This window comes from Anolis carolinensis, unplaced genomic scaffold, assembly GCF_035594765.1.
Source record: "Anolis carolinensis isolate JA03-04 unplaced genomic scaffold, rAnoCar3.1.pri scaffold_11, whole genome shotgun sequence".
Taxonomy (NCBI): domain Eukaryota; kingdom Metazoa; phylum Chordata; class Lepidosauria; order Squamata; family Dactyloidae; genus Anolis; species Anolis carolinensis.
Genome location: NW_026943822.1, coordinates 16,114,254 through 16,135,763, shown reverse-complemented (window position 1 = coordinate 16,135,763; position 21,510 = coordinate 16,114,254). Strand labels below are relative to the sequence as shown.

Here is a 21,510-nt window from a genome sequence, read left to right as displayed (position 1 = left end):
TAAGATACATAAACTTTGCTTCATAGAAAAAAATGATTTAAATTAGGGAGTATAAAATGATAATTTTATGAAATAAATAAAATAAAATAATATTCATAATATTATATTGTAATACAATATAATACTAATAATACAATATAATAATATTAATTATATATTATATTTTACATGTAATATTACCAATAATATTACAATATATTGATACAGGACAATATAGTAATTTATTACCAGTATTGTACTATGCTAATATAATATTGTATGTAAATTCAATTTGTAAGCCGCTCTGAGTCCCCTTAAGGGTGAGAAGGGCGGCATATAAATGTAGCAAATAAATAAATACATAAATAAATAAATAACTTTCACATAGATGAATTGCATGTTTAGTCTAGGGTTCCATCTCCATGATAGTTTATTATAATGTTCAGGTTGGTAAAGGTTTTCCACTGGCATTAAGTCTAGTCGTGTCCGACTCTGGAGGTAATGCTCATATCCATTTCTAAGCCAAAGAGCCGGCATTGTCCGTAGACACCTCCTAGGTCATGTGGCCGCATGATTGCCTGGAGTGCCGTTACCTTCCCGCAGAAGCGGTACCTATTGATCTACTCACATTTGCATGTTTTTGAACTGCTAGGTTGGCAGAAGCTGGAGCTAATATCAGGAGCTCACGCCGATCCCCAGATTTGAACTGCCAACCTTTCGATCAGCAAGTTCAGCAGCTCACAGTGCTGCCTTGGGCTCCATTTCAGAATTTTTCAAATTTTAGAGTGTATATACATTATAATGTATATACACTCCAAAATCTGAAAAAAAATTGAAATCCCAAAACTTCTGGTTCTAGGCCAATAATGGGCAACCTTTTGCGCTTGGTGTGTCAAAATTCACCAAAAAACCTAGCATGACTTGGGTGGTGTTGTCACTTCAAGAAAAAAAACGTAATTTCGCAAAGTGTACAGTTTAAATAACAAAAATATATAATTGTAATATATAACTGTATTCAATAAATCAAAACTATTTACTACCCTTATTTCCATGTACCTATGGTACCTCTTGCAGTTTCCACGCTGATTTCTCTCTATTCTAGTTTCAATGTAGTCATGAATAATGAATAATATAATGAATAATATAATAGTAATAAAATGGAATAATAATAGAGAATATACACACACACACACACATATATATATATATATAAGAGCGTAATGAAATTTTGGCCTAGGACAAAACAACAAAACTACACATCCCAGAAACACTAAACTTGGCAGCACAACCCCTCATCCATGCCTCTATGTTCATACAACAAAAAGAAAAGAAAAATAAAGTCCTAATTAGAAGGAGAGGAATAATTGTTTTTATCCAATTGCTGCCAGTTAGAAGGCTAAGTTCCGCCCACTTGGTCTCCTAGCAACCCACTCAGCCCATGGACAGGCAGACTTAGGCCTCACTTAGGCCTCTTCCACACTGCCTATAAAATACAGATTATCTGATTTTAACTGGATTATATCGCAGTGCAGACTCAAGGCCCTTCCACACAGCTATATAACCCATTTATAATGGACTTAATGTCAGGGGAAAATCTTTACCCTTTACCTTAACTACAACCAGTTCCTCAATACTTTATTTCCCATACCACCATACTTCGCCACAGCAACGTGTGGCCGGGCACAGCTAGTAATGAATAATATAATAATAATATAATAGTAATAAAATACAATAATAATAGAATATATATATATATAGATATAGATATAGATATAGATATATAGAATAATAGAATATATATATACACACACACACACACACATACACATACACACACACACACACTGTATATATATATAAAAATGTAATGTGCATAATTCCCATGGAGTAAACAACAAAACCACTGGACCAAATCACACCACATTTGGCCACAAAAGACATAGTCATCCAATCAATCTGTTAGCAAAAATGGCTAGGCATGTCAGTGTTGACACACGTGTCATAGGTTGGCCATCACTGTTCTAGGCATTTTAGATAAGAGATGCACACCCTATACTAGCATACGGCAACTTCTTGTATTAAACTCATAATGCTCTCTTGCCTCCTCCCTCCCTCCAATGGGCAGAACCAGTGATGCTTCTCCTATCAATACATAAGTGAAAGAGTCATTTGAGTAGGTGTTTCCTAGCAGAAAGATCCTCTGTTCTTTATGGCCATCCCACCCACACTGGCAAAAGGGTGCAGAGTGAGAAAGTAAGACAGACAGACAGGCAGAGAAACTCTTGCATAAGATGTCTTGGTCTTGGCAGGTATCGGCTGACTGCCGTGGCCGTGGACCGCTCTGCCGGCCCCTACCAGAACTACACAGTCATCTTTGTCGGCTCCGAAGCTGGGATGGTACTTAAAATTTTGGCAAAGACCAAACCTTTTTCTTTGAACGACAGTGTGCTCCTGGAAGAGATTGATGCCTACAATCATGCAAAGTAGGTATTCCTTTTTGAAAACTGTTTTACAATGCCTGTCTCGTTTGAGTCATTTCTGCTCTTTAAGAATTGCCTCCTTCTCATCCCACCATCGCTCACTACACTTTGTCTAGCGTTTCCTGGTGTTTGAGCAATTTGAAAATACATGTGTTGCAGAGCATCCTGATTCCCCTTTTTGGCTACTTGCACATGCCTCAGTGAAGATACATGAACACCGTAGAATTAATGCAGTTTAAGGTTTTCCCCTGACATTAAGTCTAGTTGTGTCTGACTCTGGGGGTTGGTGTTCATCTCTATTTCTAAGCTGAAGAGCTGGCATTGTCCATAGACTCCTCCAACTGGATGGAGTGCCATTACCTCCCCACCAAAGCAGTACCTATTGCTCTACTCACATTTACATGTTGTCGGAGCCTCCGGTGGCCTAGGGGAAAAAAGCCTTGTGACTTGAAGGTTGGGTTGCTGACCTGAAGGCTGCCAGGTTCGAATCCCACCCGGGGAGAGCGCGGATGAGCTCTCTGCCAGCCCGTTTATGTTGGATAAGTGAGACTCTACTGTAGTTACCTTCCAGATGAAGCTGGTCTCCAACTTCTATTGATCCCAGTCAACATTGTTAATGGCCAGGGGCAACTTCTGAAGGACTAAAGATACTTCACCCCTTTCTTTGCTCATTATTTTAATGAAAAATTACACTGGCTCAGATTCAATGTAAAATCAGAGTTGTGAGGCATTTAAAGGGTTCCAATGATATAACCATCTCAAAATTCTTCCTGCCAAACAGGTGTAACGGGGATGGCGAAGAGGACAAGAAGGTTGTTTCCCTACAACTGGACAAGGAACACCACGCTTTGTTTGTCGCCTTCTCCAGCTGTGTTATCCGAGTCCCCCTCAGCCGTTGTGAGCGTCACGGCTCGTGCAAAAAGTAAGCCCTCTCCTTCCAAACATCGCTATACAAAGAGATGGTGCAAAGCTTTAAGGAGGAAATTAATTCCTTCTTTGCTGTTCTACAGGACTTGCATTGCTTCCCGGGATCCTTACTGTGGCTGGTTGAATCATGGCACCTGCGGAAGAGTAAAATCTAGCATGTTGTAAGTAGCCGCTGAAATTATTATGCACCGTTTGTATATTTTACATGTATGTTTTAGATACAACCCCACCTTGAGAACCTTGCAAATGATTGATTGGGAGACAAGGTAGCTTCAACCTACTCTCTCTCCTCAGGGCGACACTAGCTTATTTAACCTTTTCAGTGCTTGACTCACATTTTTGTAATAAAAATACCTACCGTATATACTTGAATATAAGCCGACCCAAATATAAGCCGAGGCACCTAATTTTACCACAAAAAACTGGGATAACTTATTGACCCGAGTATAAGCTGAGGATGGGAAATGAAGCAGCTACTGGTAAATTTCAAAATAAAAATACAGTAGAGTCTCACTTATCCAATACCCGCTTATCCAACGTTCTGGATTATCCAACGCATTTTTGTAGTCAATGTTTTCAATACATCATGATATTTTGGTGCTAAATTCGTAAATACAGTAATTACTACGTAGCATTACTGCATATTGAACTACTTTTTCTGTCAAATTTGTTGTATAACATGATGTTTTTGGTGCTTAATTTGTAAAATCATAACCTAATTTGGTGTTTAATAGGCTTCTCCTTAATCTCTCCTTATTATCCAACATATATGCTTATCCAATGTTCTGCCGGCCTGTTTATGTTGGATAAGTGAGACTCTACTGTACATATAATATTCATAATATTATATTGTAATACAATACTACTAATACAATATTAATTATATATTATATTTTACATGTAATATTACTAATAATATTACAATATATTGATACAGTACAATATAGTAATTTATTACCAGTATTGTACTATGCTAATATAATATTGTATGTAAATTTAATTTGTAAGCCGCTTTGAGTCCCCTTCAGGGTGAGAAGGGTGGCATATAAATGTAGCTAATAAATAAATAAATAAATAAATAAGTCTTTCTCTTTTCAAAACATTCCCTTGGGCAAGAGTGAGGAAGGCTTTGGAAAACACACTGATAAGGGAGGGTAAGAGAGAAATATAGCATACTAGCTGTGCCCGGCCACGCGTTGCTGTGGCGAAGTATGCTGGTATGGGAAATAAAGTATCCGCTTAGAACTGGATTATATGAGCCCCTTCTACACAGCTGTATAAAATGCACACTGAAGTGGATTATATGGCAGTGTGGAGTCAAGATAATCCAGTGCAAAGCAGATAATATAAGATTCTAAAAGGGTTATATAGCTGTGTGGAAGGGCCTTGAGTCTGCACTGCCATATAATCCAGTTAAAATCAGACAATCTGTATTTTATAGGCAGTGTGGAAGAGGCCTAAGTGAGGCCTAACTCTGCCTGTCCCCTGGGCTGAGTGCGCGGAGCTTAGCCTTCTAACTGACAGCAATTGGCTAAAAACAATTATTCCTCTCCCTCTAATTAGGACTATTTTTCTTTTCTTTTTGTTGTATGAACGTAGAAGCATGGATGAGGGGTTGTGCTGCCAAGTTTAGTGTTTCTGGGATGTGTAGTTTTGTTGTTTTGTCCTAGGCCGAAATTTCATTACTCTTTTATATATATATATATAGATATTGCAAGCAATGGCCTCCAGGTTCTGTTGCTTGGCCTTGACCCCATTATAAACCTCGAGTATATGGGGTAGTAAATTTTAAATATTTCTGGCAATCCTGACTCTATTATCCATCACCTCAAATGCTGAATGAACAGAATTTACACTGACTTGCTTTGTTTCGTTGTTTTGTATGTCTTTGTATGACTCTTTGACGGTAACCATTGCGTCTTCCCAACTCATGCTGTTAATTGCAGGTTGTCTTTGTTTGTTTCATACAACCACAGCGTTGGAGGATATGAGCAAGATGTGGAATACGGCAACACTGCCCAACTTGGGGAATGCCATGGTGAGTGTGGGCTTCGGAAGCCAACTTGAGAATGTGGCATGGTTTTGTTTGTGGGGCGAACCCCTCGCACCGAGCCCCCTTCCCCGGTTAAAGCAATTGGCACAACCCTCAGCTGCTTGATCTTGGGTGGTGGAGCCCTTTGGCCATTTTTTTCTCCCAAACCATCACGGTTATCCGTGACGGTCCACAGCCAAGTTATTAAATCGGTACTTTTTCTTTCCCTTCTTTTTTGTTTTATTTTTCCATTTGGGTAACCACCAACCAGTTGTATTTTATTTTTCCTGATTTTCAGTTGCTCCGGCTTTGAAAATCCCCTTTGCTTTTTCCCCCCTTTCGGTTCCTTTTCACTGATTACGTGTTCCTTTAATTCTTTTAGAAATTTTGCCTTCTACAACTACACCAGATTACAAAATATTTGGCGATCCAACATCTGGTTAGTTTTTTCCAATCCTTTTTTCTCCCCGATTTAATGAAGCTTTTCTTTCCTTTAGTTTGGCATTTTCAGAATTCCTTTCTTTTGTTTTTTTTTTTAATTTTTTATTTTACGTTTCCTCCTTTCTTTCTTTGGTGCAGTTGGCAAGTTCTCATGTTTTTTGCTTTTCTGCTTTTACTCATTTTCCCACTGATGGTTCAAGATGCAGCCGGGACTTTTTCACTCACTTGGCACTGTCCACCTTGCCTAGCTGCATGCATAACCGCTCATGATTGAGAAACATCCTTGGTTAACAGAAGAACTTGATCAACATCGATGACATTCTCGCTGCATGAAGGCCCCACTGAGCCTCCGTTCTGTTTCCCCGTCCTTTCTTTCCAGCCATGCATTCATAAACGCTACCCATCTTCCTGCCATTATTTATTACATGGATGCCTGATCCTTTTCATCTCCCTCCCTTTCTCTCTCTGCTGTCTCTTCCAATTATCTATAAAGCAAATACACATTTGTCTGAAATGCGTATTTCTAAAGTGTTGGGAAGGTGTCGATTTCTTCAAGGTTTGAGAATGAATTTGGGATAATAAATTGCATTTAGCATCATCAACTCTAGATGTTTTATACTATATATGTGATTCTACCTAAGGGCCAATGAGTGTAAGGATGCACTGCCTGTTATAGCTTTTCATAAGAATGTCCACTCAGGATTGTTATGAGTTTTCTGAGCTATATGGCCATGTTCCAGAAGCATTCTCTCCTGACGTTTCGCCCACATCTATGGCAGGGACCCTCAGAGGTTTATTTATTTATTTATTTATTTATTTATTAGCTACATTTATATGCCGCCCTTCTCACCCCGAAGGGGACTCAGAGCGGCTTACAAATTAAATTTACATACAATATTATACTACCCTGTTTCCCCTAAAATAAGACATCCCCAAAAAATAAGACCTAGTAGAGGTTTTGCTGAATTGCTAAATATAAGGCCTCCCCCGAAAGTAAGACCTAGCAAAGCTTTTGTTTGGAAGCAGGCCCGGTGCCCACCAAACAAAACACCAGAACTTGCAGGATTGGTAAATGTACATACCAGTTGTATATGGAAATAATGGTAATAACAGGAAATTTTTGATAGGATTCACAGTTCGTCTGGTTATGTTGGTTTGTGATGACAACTACTGTACAGTATAGAATAAATGTTCATTTTTTGGTTCAACAATAAATGTGAATTCTTCTTCATGGAAAAATAAGACAGCCCCTGAAAATAAGACCTAGCGCATCTTTGGGAGTAAAAAATAATATAAGACACTGTCTTATTTTCGGGGAAACACGGTAGCATAGTACAATACTGGTAACAAATTACTATATTGTACTGTATCAATATATTGTAATATTATTAGTAATATTACATGTAAAATATAATATATAATTAATATTATATTGTATTATTAGTATTATATCATATTACAATATAATATGACTATTATATGTAATACAATATGTTATAATTATTATATATTATTGTAAATTATATTGTGTGTGTGTATATATATATATATATACATACATACATAAACACACACACATATATATATATATGTGTGTGTGTACACATATACATATATATATATATATATATATATATATAAACTTGTTGTGAGGTCTGTTGGAAACTTGTCACGTGGGGTTTATATATCTGTGGAATAATGTCCAAGGTGGGAGAAAGAACTCTTGTCTGTTTGAGGAAAGTGTGAAAGTTGCAATTGGCCTCCTTGAGTCACATTGAATGGCCCTGCAGCTTCAAATCCTTGCTGCTTCCTGCCTGGACAAATCCTTTGTTGAGTGGTGTTAGCTGGCCTTGATTGATTCATAATACAAAGAAAGGATTCCCTGAAATGCACAGGCAAGAGGCCACTATAGAAATGTAATCCAATGATATGAACTATAAAACAGTAATTAAACCAAAATATAATCCATGTGTTATCAACACACATACATTCATAGAAAGTATATAGAAAACTATATTCAGAGTTTGTGGGTCCAATGCCCACCAGAGTTCATGTTCCACATGGAGGACTGTATAAGTCACTAATTGTGAGTCCAAATTTAACGTCCATTGATTCATGTCATGAGTATTGTTCTTTATTTACTGTTCTGATTTTATTTACTGGTAGCCAGATTCATTTTCATTTGTATGCTTTCCTCCTTTTTGTTGAAATTGTCCACATTCGTATGGATTTCAATGGCTTCTCTGTGTTGTCTGATATAGTGGTTGTTAAGAGTGGTCCAGCAGAGGAATTCCAGACATGAATCAATCAGGGCCAGCTAACACCTCCCAACAAAGGGTGCTTTGAATGCTATTTCCTGCTTCTTGGCAGGGGGTTGGCCTATACAATGGCCCATGAGGTCTTTTCCAACTCTATTATTCTATGACAGGAAGCAGACAGGCTTTGAAGCTGCAAGGCCATTCAATACTAATCAAGGTGGCCAATTGCAACATTCGCACTTTCCTCAAACGGACAAGAGTTCTTTTTCCAACTCTGGACATCATTCCACAGATATATAAACCCCACTTGGCTAGTTTCCAACAGACCTCACAACCTCTGAGGATGCCTGCTATAGATGTGGGTGAAATGTCAGGAGGGAATGCTTCTGAAACATGTCCATACAGCCCGGAAAACTCACAGCAACCCAGTGATTCTGGCCATGAAAGTGTTTGACAACACAATGTCCACTTAGCCTCCCTTTTTCTCATTTTAGTTGGATGATAGATCTCTTCTTCACGGTGCCTTTTTTGATGAAACTGTAACCAAGGGATAGAGCCCATGTGAGACTAGGAAAGTGAAAAGTAAAGTTGCATTGAATCCAACTTTTCCATAAATGACAGCACAAAAGGCAACATTCATGTGCTATTTCTTACGCAACCAATAATGGTATGGGAAACTGGGCTTGATTTGATTTTGTTGATACCATGCCTTTCTTGCAAATGGGACTCAAAGCAGCATACAATACAAGTTGAAACAAAACAGTTAAAATGTATGGAGTTCAAAAGTAGTAAAAAAATATCCAAGGAAAACAAACACTACTTTTACGACATTAACATGAAACACAATGAAACATGTTAAATAATAGAAAACAATAAAAAAGCACACCTAATTGCACATCCATGGGCCTTTATCAGTTAAAGCCGAAGACTTGTGTAAGGCTTGAATGCTTCACCGATGTGTTGGACTCTAACTCCCATCAGCCCCCAACCAGCAGAATCGTTTGTCGTGTTGGTTGGTTGGACATTACAGGAACAACAGAATCATACATCTTGAAAAGTCACCGCATTAGGAAAAGCTGTCCTAGCCATTCTCAAAGTGACAAACCATCTCATAACTGCACAATATGATTTCAATGTCTGCGATTTTTTTTCCTTGACCTTTTTTCCCCGCCTGCCAAACTCATTATTCCATCTCTCATGCTCTTGAGGGAAGAAATTACAACACAGCTTCCCAAGATGTGTCTAGTTGAGACGCTGAAGTATATAGAACTTCAGTTCCAAAAACTATTGACCTTGGATTTTGAGTTTATAACAGACATCGGAAGATCTTTCTTGGACAGGTTGCAGTTAATATAACACTTAACTCAGACCTGAATGGTTAACCAAATTCTTTTACTGGCTCAGACACCTGATTTGTACATATTCCATCACTTATCGGCATGGTGTTTTAGAAATAATAACAATAACAACCATCCTCGTCTAAAATACTGTTATCCTCAAGTTCTGATATATATACAGTAGACATGTCCAAAAAATCGTTTTGAATTGTATATCGGAAGTATTTCGGATTGTTCTCGCTTTTTAATACGCATTCCGAGACATTGTCTCACAGCGCAACCAGCAATGTAATTCGAACCATTGTTGGCCCATTCTCTAATTGTCTCTTAATGTTTCGTTAATTTTTTCCCCCCGTAACATTTTTTAAAATATATTTTTAAAAATATTTTTTAAAAAATTGTTTCTGCAACCTACCTTGAATGGGAGCTTAGCGCAGCCTAACTGGCTGCCGCTCCCCGGCCAATCAGAAGCTTCCACGATGGACACAAAGATGGGGGCTAACGTCCTCTGCGTCCACATGGAAGATTGCCATACAAGCCCAGTGTGTAGCGATTGCGCATGCGCATCCGCCATTTTAGAAACATTTAGAATCATTACGAATTTTCGGAAATATCCAAAATTTTTGGGTGAAAAAATCGGAAATACTTTCTATATCGAAGCGCCAGCACCCCCTACTTTAGAAACGAGAATTGAAACATTTTTTTCATCGATCGGGCATGCCTATTATACAATCCTAGGATCTTACATCTTTTTGGCCACAGATGGAAAACTTTGGTTGCAGTCTTGCCTTTTCGTGGACCTTTGGCCATGGTTAGCTGGCAACTTACATCATTCAAGACTTTGGCCTATCTGGCTGGGACTGATGGAAGCTGAAGTCCATTAATGTTCTCTCTTTCAGATAATAGACTTTCACTCAGCTAGGGAACTCTTATATTAACCAAAAACGGAAGGCGACCTCAATTGCTCACCAACAGCGATCAGTCTTTTAGATGGCAGCGTGATAGAGAATTATCCTGCATTCGAGCTTCAAAACTGAAGCTTTGCAGCCTTGTTTTAGCAGAGACATCAATGCCCTTCTCTTCCTATGTTGCAGCATTTCATCCAGAATCTATCTTAAATGACTTTACTGTTGCTGTTTTGAACTCAGAGAGGCAAAATCCCACATCGGACTTCAATGAAAGCATTATCAAGCACAGGGTTTGTCCTACCTGAATCTCTCCCTCTGCTTTCCCATTAATACTCTCTGCCAGTAACCATTTTCATAATCGTTTGGGGAATTCAACATAGCTTTGTATTTAGTGTCTGATACTATTTGCAGTTCTGTAACTGAATAAGTAGGATATTTGATCAACAAACATTTGTAGATTTGTTTGCTTGATACCTAACTCTGTTAGGGTGGGAGGTTCTGTTGTATGAACATTTTACTTTGTGCACACATTTGTAAACCAACAAAATATTTCCAGCTCATTATTAAGTGTTGGCGTAATGCACTTAATTCCACACTTTGATATACCGTATATATTCCATCTTTAATGAGGATGGAGAATTTACTTACTGTATATACTTGAGTATAAGCTGACCTGAATATAAGCCAAAGCACCTAATTTTACCACAAAAAAACTGGGAAAACATTGATTCCAGTATATGCTGAGGGTGGTAAATTTCAGAAATAAAAATCGATACCAATAAAATTACATTAATTGAGGCATCAATAGGTTAAATGTTTTTGAATATTTACATCAAGCTCAAATTTAAGATAGGACAGTCCAACTCTGATCAAATCATTATTCTCATCTTCTTCAATGTAAATTTGCTTATGTATCCTTTTAATAATAATAGAGTAAAATAATACGTGTAATAATAATAATAATAATAATAATAATAAATAAATAAATACAGGAAAATAATACAAGTAATAATAAATAGAATAAAATAATAAATGCAATAATAATAATAAGATCAGAGTGAAAAATTAATGTATTATTAATAAATAAAAATAGAGGAAAATAAATGTAATACAGTAGAGTCTCACTTATCCAACGTAAACGGGCCGGCAGAACGTTGGATAAGTGAATATGTTGGATAATAAGGAGAGATTAAAGAAAAGCCTATTAAACATCAAATTAGGTTATGGTTTTACAAATTAAGCACCAAAACATCATGTTAGACAACACATTTTACAGAAAAAAATAGTTCAATACACAGTAATGCTATGTAGTAATTACTGTATTTACAAACTTAGCACCAAAATATCATGATATATTGAAAACATTGACTACAAAAATGCGTTGGATAATCCAGAACGTTGGATAAGCGAGTGTTGGATAAGTGAGACTCTACTGTATTTACATCAAGCTCAAATTTAAGATAAGACTGTCCAACTCTGATCAGATCATTATTCTCATCTTCTTCAGTGTAAATGTGCTTATGTATCCTTTTAATAATAATAGAGTAAAATAATACATGTAATAATAATAAATATAGGAAAATAATACATGTAATAACAAATAGAGTAAAATAATAAATGCAATAATAATAATAAGATCAGAGTAAAAATTAATGTATTATTAATAAATAAAAATAGAGTAAAATAAATGTAATAGTAGCAACAATAATAGAGAAAAATAATAAATGTAAAAATACCAATAATAATAGAGAAAAATAATATATATATACAGTAGAGTCTGACTTATCCAAGCATCGCTTATCCAAGCCTCTGGATAATCCAAGCTTTTTTTGTAGTCAATGTTTTCAATGCATTGTGATATTTTGGTGCTGAATTCGTAAATACAGTAATTAATGCATAGCATTAATGTGTAATGAACTACTTTTTCTGTCAAATTTGTTGTATAACATGATGTTTTGGTGCTTAATTTATAAAATAATAACCTAATTTAATGTATAATAGGTTTTTCCTTAATCTCTCCTTATTATCCAATATATTCGCTTATCCAACGTTCTGCCGGCCCGTTTAGCTTGGATAAGTGAGACTCTACTGTAATAATAAATCCAGGAAAATAATACATGTAATAACAAATAGAGTAAAATAATAAATGCTATAATAATAATAAGATCAGAGTGAAAAATTAATGTATTAATAATAAATAAAAATAGAGTAAAATAAATATAATAGTAACAACAATAATAGAGAAAAATAATAAATGTAATAATACCAATAATAATAGGGAAAAATAATATATATATATATTCTCGAGTATAAGCTGACCCAAATATAAGCCAACCAGGACCCTCACCCGAGGATACCTGCCATAGATGTGGGCCAAATGTCAGGAGAGAATACTTCTGGAACATGGCCATACAGCCCGAAAAACATACAACAACCCTGTGATCCCTGCCATGAAAGCCTTCGACAACATATTTAAAATAACATAGTACAGGAAATTACTCCTTTTGATAATCAGATCCACTGTATTTCATAAGTATGCAATACTTACAAGAGATTGGCGCTTGCAGAAACATGAAGAATTGTATAACTCATGCTCACTTACCAGCGTTGGAAGCAAATTCTTTCAGAGTTCGAAAGGAGGAAGGCAACAATCACATTAGTCCATGCTTGTTGTGGGTTTTTTTCTTCGAATGTATTCCTCTTTAAGAATCTTTTCCAAAAGTATGTTAACTATCACTAAGCAAGCACACCTGTTGATGAAAAATGATGCACACCAAAAATTTTATAAAATTTAAAAATATACCAGATTGCAATGCGCATTAATAAAAAATCTGTTTGCCATCACAGACATGGAGTTATCCTCAGCTTCTCTTACCACAGTGGGAAGTATCCCTGTTCTCTCACCCAAAGTGGTTGGTTCCTGGAAACCTAAAGTGACTGGCTCTCGGAAATTTGTAGCCCAAGATGACCCAAACACTTCCGATTACTCTGACCCAATATCAGGGGTCCCAAAGGGTAAGGCCTGATCAGGGAATATGTTATGGCTGAAAGGAAACCTGATCGCTTCAGTAATTCCAAATGTTCCATCTTGGCTCAATGTGTGTGCGGTATCGTCTGCGTATAGAACAAAAGGTACCGTTATGTATCTGTTGTTCCTTGTTGGTTAAAAGGAGGGGGAAGATGGAGAATTTGAGGAATAAAGAGAAGCAAGAATTGTTCCAAAGAGTTGTAACAAACCATTGCTCCTCGAGTGTCCTCACTCCACCTCTCAGCTCAAGTCAAAAACCACACGACTTGGGTGTGTTGGTTTGCTTGCATATAAATTCACTTGCATGCTTTCCAGTAGAATCCTATGCATGTCTCAGTAAGTTCTACTGAGTTCAAGTGGACTTGCTCAGCATGGTCTAGCAATCTGAACTTTGGATAAGACTCTGGGAGCAAGTTTCCCTGCTCAGCCGTGGAAACCTGCTGAGTGACCTTGCACAAGTCTCTCTGTTTTGCTGCGGTGGGAAAAAACAATAGCTAGCATTAGACAGGTCATAAGTTAGAATTATAATGATACAACTGTTTGACTTGTTGATTATTGTGGCACATTCCCATCTTAAAATCCAAGCATCCATACTGAGGAATTGAGTTTTGTGGCACTGGCAAGGGCGGCATTGAAGGATGATGTATCTAGGGCAGGGGTCCCCAAACTTTTTAAACAGGGGGGCAGTTCACGATCCTTTGGACCATTGGATGGCCGGACTATAGTTGGCCACCGAGCAATAATAATAATTAATAATAATAATAATAACAACAATAATAATAATAAAGAGGGTTGGAAGAGACCCCTTGGGCCATTTAGTCCAACCCCCTTCTGCCTTTATGCACCGAAAGCACAAGCACAGCACCCCTGACAGATGGCCACCCAGCCTCAATGTTAATAATAATAATAATAATAATAATAATAATAATAATAATAATAATAATGGGTTTTGGAACACAATACTCCTGACCTCACAATTGTGTTAAAAAACAAAGTATGGATTGTCGATATTGCAATCCCAGGTGACAGAAGGATTGAGGAGAAACAACTAGAAAAGCTGACATGAGGATTTAAAGATCGAATTACAAAGACTCTGGCACAAGCCAGTCAAGGTGGTCCCAGTGGTGATCGGCACACCAGGTACAGTGCCCAAAGACCTTGGCCTGCACTTAAACACAATCGGCGCTAACAAAATTACCATCTGCCAGCTACAGAAGGCCACCTTACTGGGATCTGCACACGTTATTTGCCGATACATCACACAGTCGTAGACACTTGGGAAGTGTCCGACATATGATCCAATACGTATGATCCAATAGTGCTGTGGACTCACCTTGTAGTATTTCTAATAATAGTAATAATAATAATAATAATAATAATAATAATAATAATAATAATAATAATGACTTTAAGAGAAGAAGAGACCCCTTGGGTCATTTAGCCCAACCCCCTTCTGCCCTTGTGCTGTGGGGGCCGGATAAATAGCTTCGATGGGCCGCATCCGGCCCCCGGGCCTTAGTTTGGGGACCCCTGATCTAGGGTTTTAAGGTGGGTCTTCAATCCCACCTGATCTTGGAAGTTAAGCAAGATCAACCTTGATTAGTCCTCAGATTAGTCCAACAAATAGCAGTTGCTGTAGGCCAATGGTTCTCAGCCTAAGGTCCCCAGATGTTTTTGGCCAAGAACTCCCAGAAATCCCAGCCAGTTTACCAGCTGTTAGGATTTCTGGGAGCTGAAGGCCAAAAACATCTGGGGACCCCAGGTTGAGAACCACTGCTGTAGGCTATATATCAGAGGAAGGAGGTGGCAAAACCATCTCTTACCTAAGAAAACACAGGCAACTTGAAGAAACATAGACACACTTGGAAGTCTGGCAATGAAGCATCATAACTATATGTCCAATGCAGGATCTTGATCAGTGTCTTGTCCACATTCCTACATTAGAAGACGTAACTATGAGATATAGTTCTGAGAGTCTCTGACCAATCTCTTTTCAATCTAACTTTTTTCAGTGGTGGGTCCCCAAACTTAGCCATTTCCTCTTTGATAGAGAGTGAAGTGTCAAAAAGTGTTGAGCTATTTTCCTATAATGCATAGCATTAATATCCTCCAAAAGGTCCTTGTGTTGATGGCTAGTGTAGGAGGGTGGAAGGGCACAGCCAATTGTTGTCCTTAACTTAATGCACAGTAATACTGACACCTTCATGGGCTTCCTAAGAATTTCGATGAGATCTCTGAGGATGTCTGTCATAGTGTTCCCAGCTAAGGGGAAATAACTGGACATGATGCCCCCACTCTCTACTGATTCAGAAATGGCCATCTTCCATGCCACACATGAGTTAGCTACATGCCAGAGATAAATATCCATGGATATCTTTTTTCCCATAAAAACAAATCTTCCACCAGATTGCTGTGAGTTCCAAACTGTATGGCCATGTTCCAGAAGCATTCTCTCCTGATGTTTCACCCACATATATGACAGGCATCCTCAAAGGTTGTGAGGTCTGACAAGTGGGGTTTATATATCTATGAAATTCAGAGTGGGAGAAAGAACTCTTTTGTCTGTTGCAGGCAAGTGTGAATGTTGCAATTGGCCAGCTTGATTAGCATTCAATAGCCTTGCAGATTCAAAGCTTGGCTGCTTCCTGCCGGAGGGAATCCTTTGTTGGGAGGTGTTAGCTGGCCCTGGTTGTTTCTTGTCTGGAATTCCCATTTTCTGAGTGTTGTTCTTTATCACGACAGTAAATAAAGAACAATATTCAGAAAACAGGGGAGTTCCAGAAAGGAAATAATGAGGACCAGCTTTTTTTTTTTGTGTCAGGAGCAACCTGAGTTGCTTCTGGGGTGAGAGAATTGGCCGTCTGCAAGGACGTTGCCCAGGGGACGCCCGGATGTTTTGATGTTTTTACCATCCTTGTGGGAGGCTTCTCTCATGTCCCCGCATGGAGCTGGAGCTGATAGAGGGAGCTCATCCGCGCTCTCCCCGGGTGGGATTCGAACCTGGCAGCCTTCAGGTCAGCAACCCAACCTTCAAGTCACAAGGCTTTAGTCCACTAGGCCACGGGGGCTCCTATGAGGACCAGCTAACACCTTCCAACAAAGGATTCTGCCAAGCAGGAAGCAGCCAGGCTTTGAAGCTGCAAGGCCATTCAATGCTAACCAAGGTGGCCAACTGCAACATTCACACTTGCCTCAAACAGACAAGAGTTTTTTCTCCCACCCTGGACATTATTCCACAGATGTATAAACTCCACTTGCCTAGTTTCCAACAGACCTCACAACCTCTGAGGATGCCTGCCATAGATGTGGGTGAAACGTCAGGAGAGAATGCTTCTGGAACACGGAAAACAGCCTGGAAAACCCATAGCAACCCAGTGATTCCGGCCATGAAAGCCTTTGACAACAAATCTTCCTTTTCTAGTCCTGAAATGTGAAAAATCATCCAAAAAAAAGTTCACAAAAACTCTCCCCCAGTGGGAGATTTCTGAACCTTTTCAGTCTTGCAAGTGAGAGCGAAAGAAGCAAGGATCCCCATCTGTGAGGAGGATATAGAACAGGCTGGGCTGACTTAGACAAAGCATGCTCCCCTTAACCATTCAGCCCACAGCGTGAATGTTGACCTTTTCTCCCTCACTAACTCACTTCCCCGGATTGTTCTTGAGGATCCCATAAGCTACTTCATCTGCACAAGTACTTAGAGAGAAACTTGGCACAGGAATCAAGAGAGAGACAGAGAGAGAGAACGTGGTGCAAGGTCATCCAGGATGCTTCATGTCTGAACAGAGATCACACCACTGGCTTGTTTTCACACCCCGTTTGGAAAGATGTTTCCCGAAGCCTGTCTCCTTTTATTATTATTTTTTTCCTTTTCTGTTCCTCGTTTTCAGACTCAAAAAAAGTCATCTGCGAACCTTTTTGTGTTTTATTACCCGCTGAAACGTATCAGGTTTCCTTTCGGCCCCGACGGCAGCGCATTTGTAATTTTGCTTCAGGTGTTTTATCGCTTGAGTGTCCTTTAAAACCAGTCCACGTTTGTCCAGATCTTGCTCACACGCCCTCGGTCACACTCTGTGACATTTTCCGCAGCGAGCCTTCTCGGTCCTTTCATCCTTTTCCTTCTTCTGCACAAGCCATTAAAACCAATAACCCAGAACATTTAACTCTCTTCCAAGGCCTTGCCTCTTAATACAGACACACTTTTCTATATTCTAACTTTCCCCCTAAGTGGAATAACACAACTGCCAAACTAACATTTGCTTAACTGTACATTATCTGTGATTGCAAATTTTCCAACGTGAAATAGGTGCGTCGCAAAATTAATTCCGTATTTGTTCTTCTTTCCTCTTCTAAGTCGAAATTCAATTCATTCTAGACCAGGGGTCCTCAAACTTTTTAAGCCGAGGGCCGGTCCACAATCCTTCAGACTGTTGAGGGGCCGGATTATCATTTGAAAAAAATACAAACAAATTCCGATGCACACTGCATATGTCTTATTTGTAGTGCAAAAACAACAACAACAACAATGAAAGAACAATACAATATTTAAAAATAAAAACAATTTTAACCAACATACATTTATCAGGAATTCAATGGGAAGTGTGGTCCTGCTTCTGGCCAATGAGATAGTCAAGTTAATTAGGGTTGTTGTTGTTGTTGTTGTTGTTGTTGTTGTGTGCCTTCAAGTCATTTCAGACTTTGGGTGAGCCTAAGTCTAAAATTTATTTATTATTTATTTACTGCATTTATTTACTACATATGTATCACACCCTTCTCACCCCAAAGGGGACTCAGAGTGGCTTACAAATTATATGTACATACTAGACATGTCCAAAAAATCGTTTTGAATCGTATATCGGAATTATTTCGGATTGTTCTCGCTTTTTGATACGCATTCCGAGACATTGTCTCACGGCGTAACCAGCAATGTAATTCGAACCATTGTTGGCCCATTCTCTAATTGTCTCTTAATGTTTTGTTATCCCCCCCCCCATTTTTTTAACGTATTTTTAAAAATATTTTTTAAAATTTTTTTTGTTTCTGCAACCTACCTTGAATGGGAGCTTAGCTCAGCCTAACATGGTTCTTTCTCTTAGCAAGGGAATTTCTAGTTTTCAAAGTATCTTTGCACTCCTTGCCAGGGCATTGCTTGGCGTGGTGGTCACTGGTCCATTTCTAATTGAAGGCATTGGGTTGAGGCTTGTGGGATTACATAGCCAGAGACACCATTGATTTCCAGTGTCCTCCTTGCTTACAAATATAGCAAGGGAATTTCTAGTTTTCAAAGTATCTTTGCACAACTTGCAAGGGCATTGCAAATTTGATGAGGATAGCTCAAGAAATGAGGGCGGGAGAGCCCTATAAAAGCCCCCCCCCCCCCCGGTTCCTTTTTTTTTTTTTTTTTTTTGGTGATTGCGCATGCGTGTCCGCCATTTTAGAAACATTTAGAATCATTACAAATTTTTGGAAATATCTGAAATTTTTGGGTGAAAAAATCGGAAATACTTTCTATATCGAAGCGCCAGTGCCCCCTACTTTAGAAACGAGAATTGAAACATTTTTTTCATTGATCGGACATGCCTAGTACATACAATATATTATATTATTAGCATAGCACAATATTAGCATTATATATTACTATATTGAACTATACCACTATACTGTAATATTATTAGCAATATTATATGTAATATAGAATATATAATTAATATTATTATATGGTATTATTATTAGTGTTATATTGTATTACATTATAATATTATTATCAACATTATATGTATATACAATATATTATATTATAAAACTGAGGGCGGGGCCAGGTAAATGACCTCGGAGAGCCGCATCCGGCTCCCGGGCCTTAGTTTGGGGACCCCTGTTCTAGACTATTTAAACACTAATATCTTTCATTCGCTGCATGGTTTTAAAGTTGCGTTCTTATCCAAACGTCCACTGCTGATTAAAATGCGGATAGATAATGAATCTTGGTGTTTTAAAAAATATGCAGAGAATGCCATTGCTAAAAAAAAAATTAAGAAACTGAATTCGTTTTGTGTTGGGGGGAAGGGGAATTAACGTAGTTCTGACAATGCAGTGTGGGCCTTACACAGTTTTGCATGTTATTTGCATAATCCTATCTCACTTCTGATTCTGATTTATGAGTCAGGCAGGGAATTGAGAGAGAAATCCATCCATGAGTTATTAATTGCAGGCTTGCCGAGTGGCACCTTCTCACCTCAATTTTCCAGCAGAAATCGTTAAAGTTAATAACATACAAGCTACTATTTGTGAGTCTTAAAAGGAAATTTGGGGACGGAGAGAAGGAAGAGGATAGCATTCTAACACATACACGCACAGCTCAGATCTGCATACCCTTCGGCACATATAGGTTTCAGGGTTGTTGTATGTCTTTCGAGCTGTATGGCCATGTTCCAGAAGTATTCTCTCCTGACATTTCGCCCACATCTATGGCAGGCATCCTCAGAGGTCCTCAGAGATACCTCACAACCTCTGAGGATGCCTGCCATAGATGTGGGAGAAACGTCAGGAGAGAATACGTCTGGAACATGGCCACACAGCAAGAAAGACATACAACAACCCTGTGATCCCGGCCATGAAAGCCTTCGACAACACACATATAGGTTTGTCCTCTTAGCAAGAAAATACAGAAATCTCTCTATACTTGTGGGTCCCGCTAGTTCAGTGGTTCTCAACCTGTGGGTTCCCAGATGTTTTGGCCTTCACCTAGCTGGGATTTTTGGGAGTTGTAAACCAAAACACATGGGGACCCATAGGTTGAGAACCATTGCTCTAGCTTGGGCAGACATTACCAAGAGTGGAAGGAGAACATCTTTATTTTTTTCCACTTTCTTGGGATTGTGTGTCCCTAACCTCCAGAATATTTTGGGCTGATTGTGCACCATCCACTCATACAAACAAGCAAGCATTGGTTTCCTTTACCAAAGAAAATAATGACATCTTCATAGTAGCAATTCTACATGTTCTCTTTGGTAACAACTGCTATGGCCTGGTATTAGGTGGAGAAAGAGCAAAGAACAACCAGCGGGAAGAACAATAGCTTCTGGTTGTTTTTCCTGGGTTCTTGGGCCATTTCTACAACAATGAGTTGATGACCGCAACTCTGTCCTATACCTATCAGCACAGATCTATATATTAAAAAAGAGTGATGGCATCAGGGCAGCGGACAAAACAACAAAACTACAGGCCCCCCAACCTCGAAATTTGACAACACAACCCATCATTCATGGCTTTAGGTTGATACAAGAAAAAGAAAAGAAAAATAAAATCCTAATTACAGGGAGAGGAATAATAGTTTTTATCCAATTGCTGCCAGTTAGAAGGCTAAGCTCTGCTCACTTGGTCTCCTAGCAACCTACTCAGCCCAGGGGACAGGCACAGTTAGGCCTCACTTAGGCCTCTTCCACAGATTATCAGATTTTAACTGGATTATATGGCAGTGTAGACTCAAGGCCCTTCCACACAGCTATATAACCCATTTAGAATCTTATATTATCTGCTTTAACTGGATTATCTTGACTCCACACTGCCATATAATCCACTTCAGTGTGCATACTAAACATAAAGACAACCCTACAACAGACATTCAATACCAGCACTATCTCAACAATTTCTCACCAACACCACCAGACAACGCCACAGCAACGCGTGGCCGGGCACAGCTAGTACCTATATATAGTACAAAACAAAAGTTGTTTACTCTTGTCAATACTGATTGGAATGGTTATAATATGTATAATTTCAATCAGTATTGAACTCTGTCCTGCCAGATGTATAGAGATAGCTAAGAATTAGTTCACACATCTCTAGAAGGTGGTGTACAAAATGCCCAAAGGATCCATAGAGTAAGCAAACATGAGATATAGGTGCATCTTGGCAATCCAGCAAATGGCCTAAGATCATGGATTGGCAAAAGCATTTCTCCGGTCATTGCACATGGTTAGCATTGTGCAGTTGTATAGTGTCCATATCTAGTAGATGGCTGCTGTTACATTACTCCAATGGTTCCCAATCTAGGGTCCCCAGATGTTTTGGCCTACAACTCCCAGAAATCCAAGCCAGTTTACCAGCTGTTAGGATTTCTGAGA

At 38.6% G+C, this 21,510-nt stretch overlaps 1 protein-coding gene across 14 annotated transcripts in view; it reads left to right on the top strand.

The window, feature by feature from the left end:
- sema6d (semaphorin 6D) overlaps window positions 1-21,510 on the top strand; it is a 580,684-nt gene that overhangs the window by 496,650 nt on the left and 62,524 nt on the right. For 6 of the 14 annotated variants that reach the window (XM_062963603.1, XM_062963605.1, XM_062963604.1 and 3 more), the window contains 6 exons: window positions 2,289-2,462; window positions 3,241-3,381; window positions 3,470-3,547; window positions 5,333-5,424; window positions 5,801-5,857; window positions 13,210-13,377. In XM_062963603.1, coding sequence (XP_062819673.1) covers window positions 2,289-2,462; window positions 3,241-3,381; window positions 3,470-3,547; window positions 5,333-5,424; window positions 5,801-5,857; window positions 13,210-13,377 — 710 coding nt within the window. The remainder of the gene's footprint in view (window positions 1-2,288; window positions 2,463-3,240; window positions 3,382-3,469; window positions 3,548-5,332; window positions 5,425-5,800; window positions 5,858-13,209; window positions 13,378-21,510) is intronic. The other 8 variants (XM_062963613.1, XM_062963608.1, XM_062963599.1 and 5 more) reach the window with 7 other exon arrangements.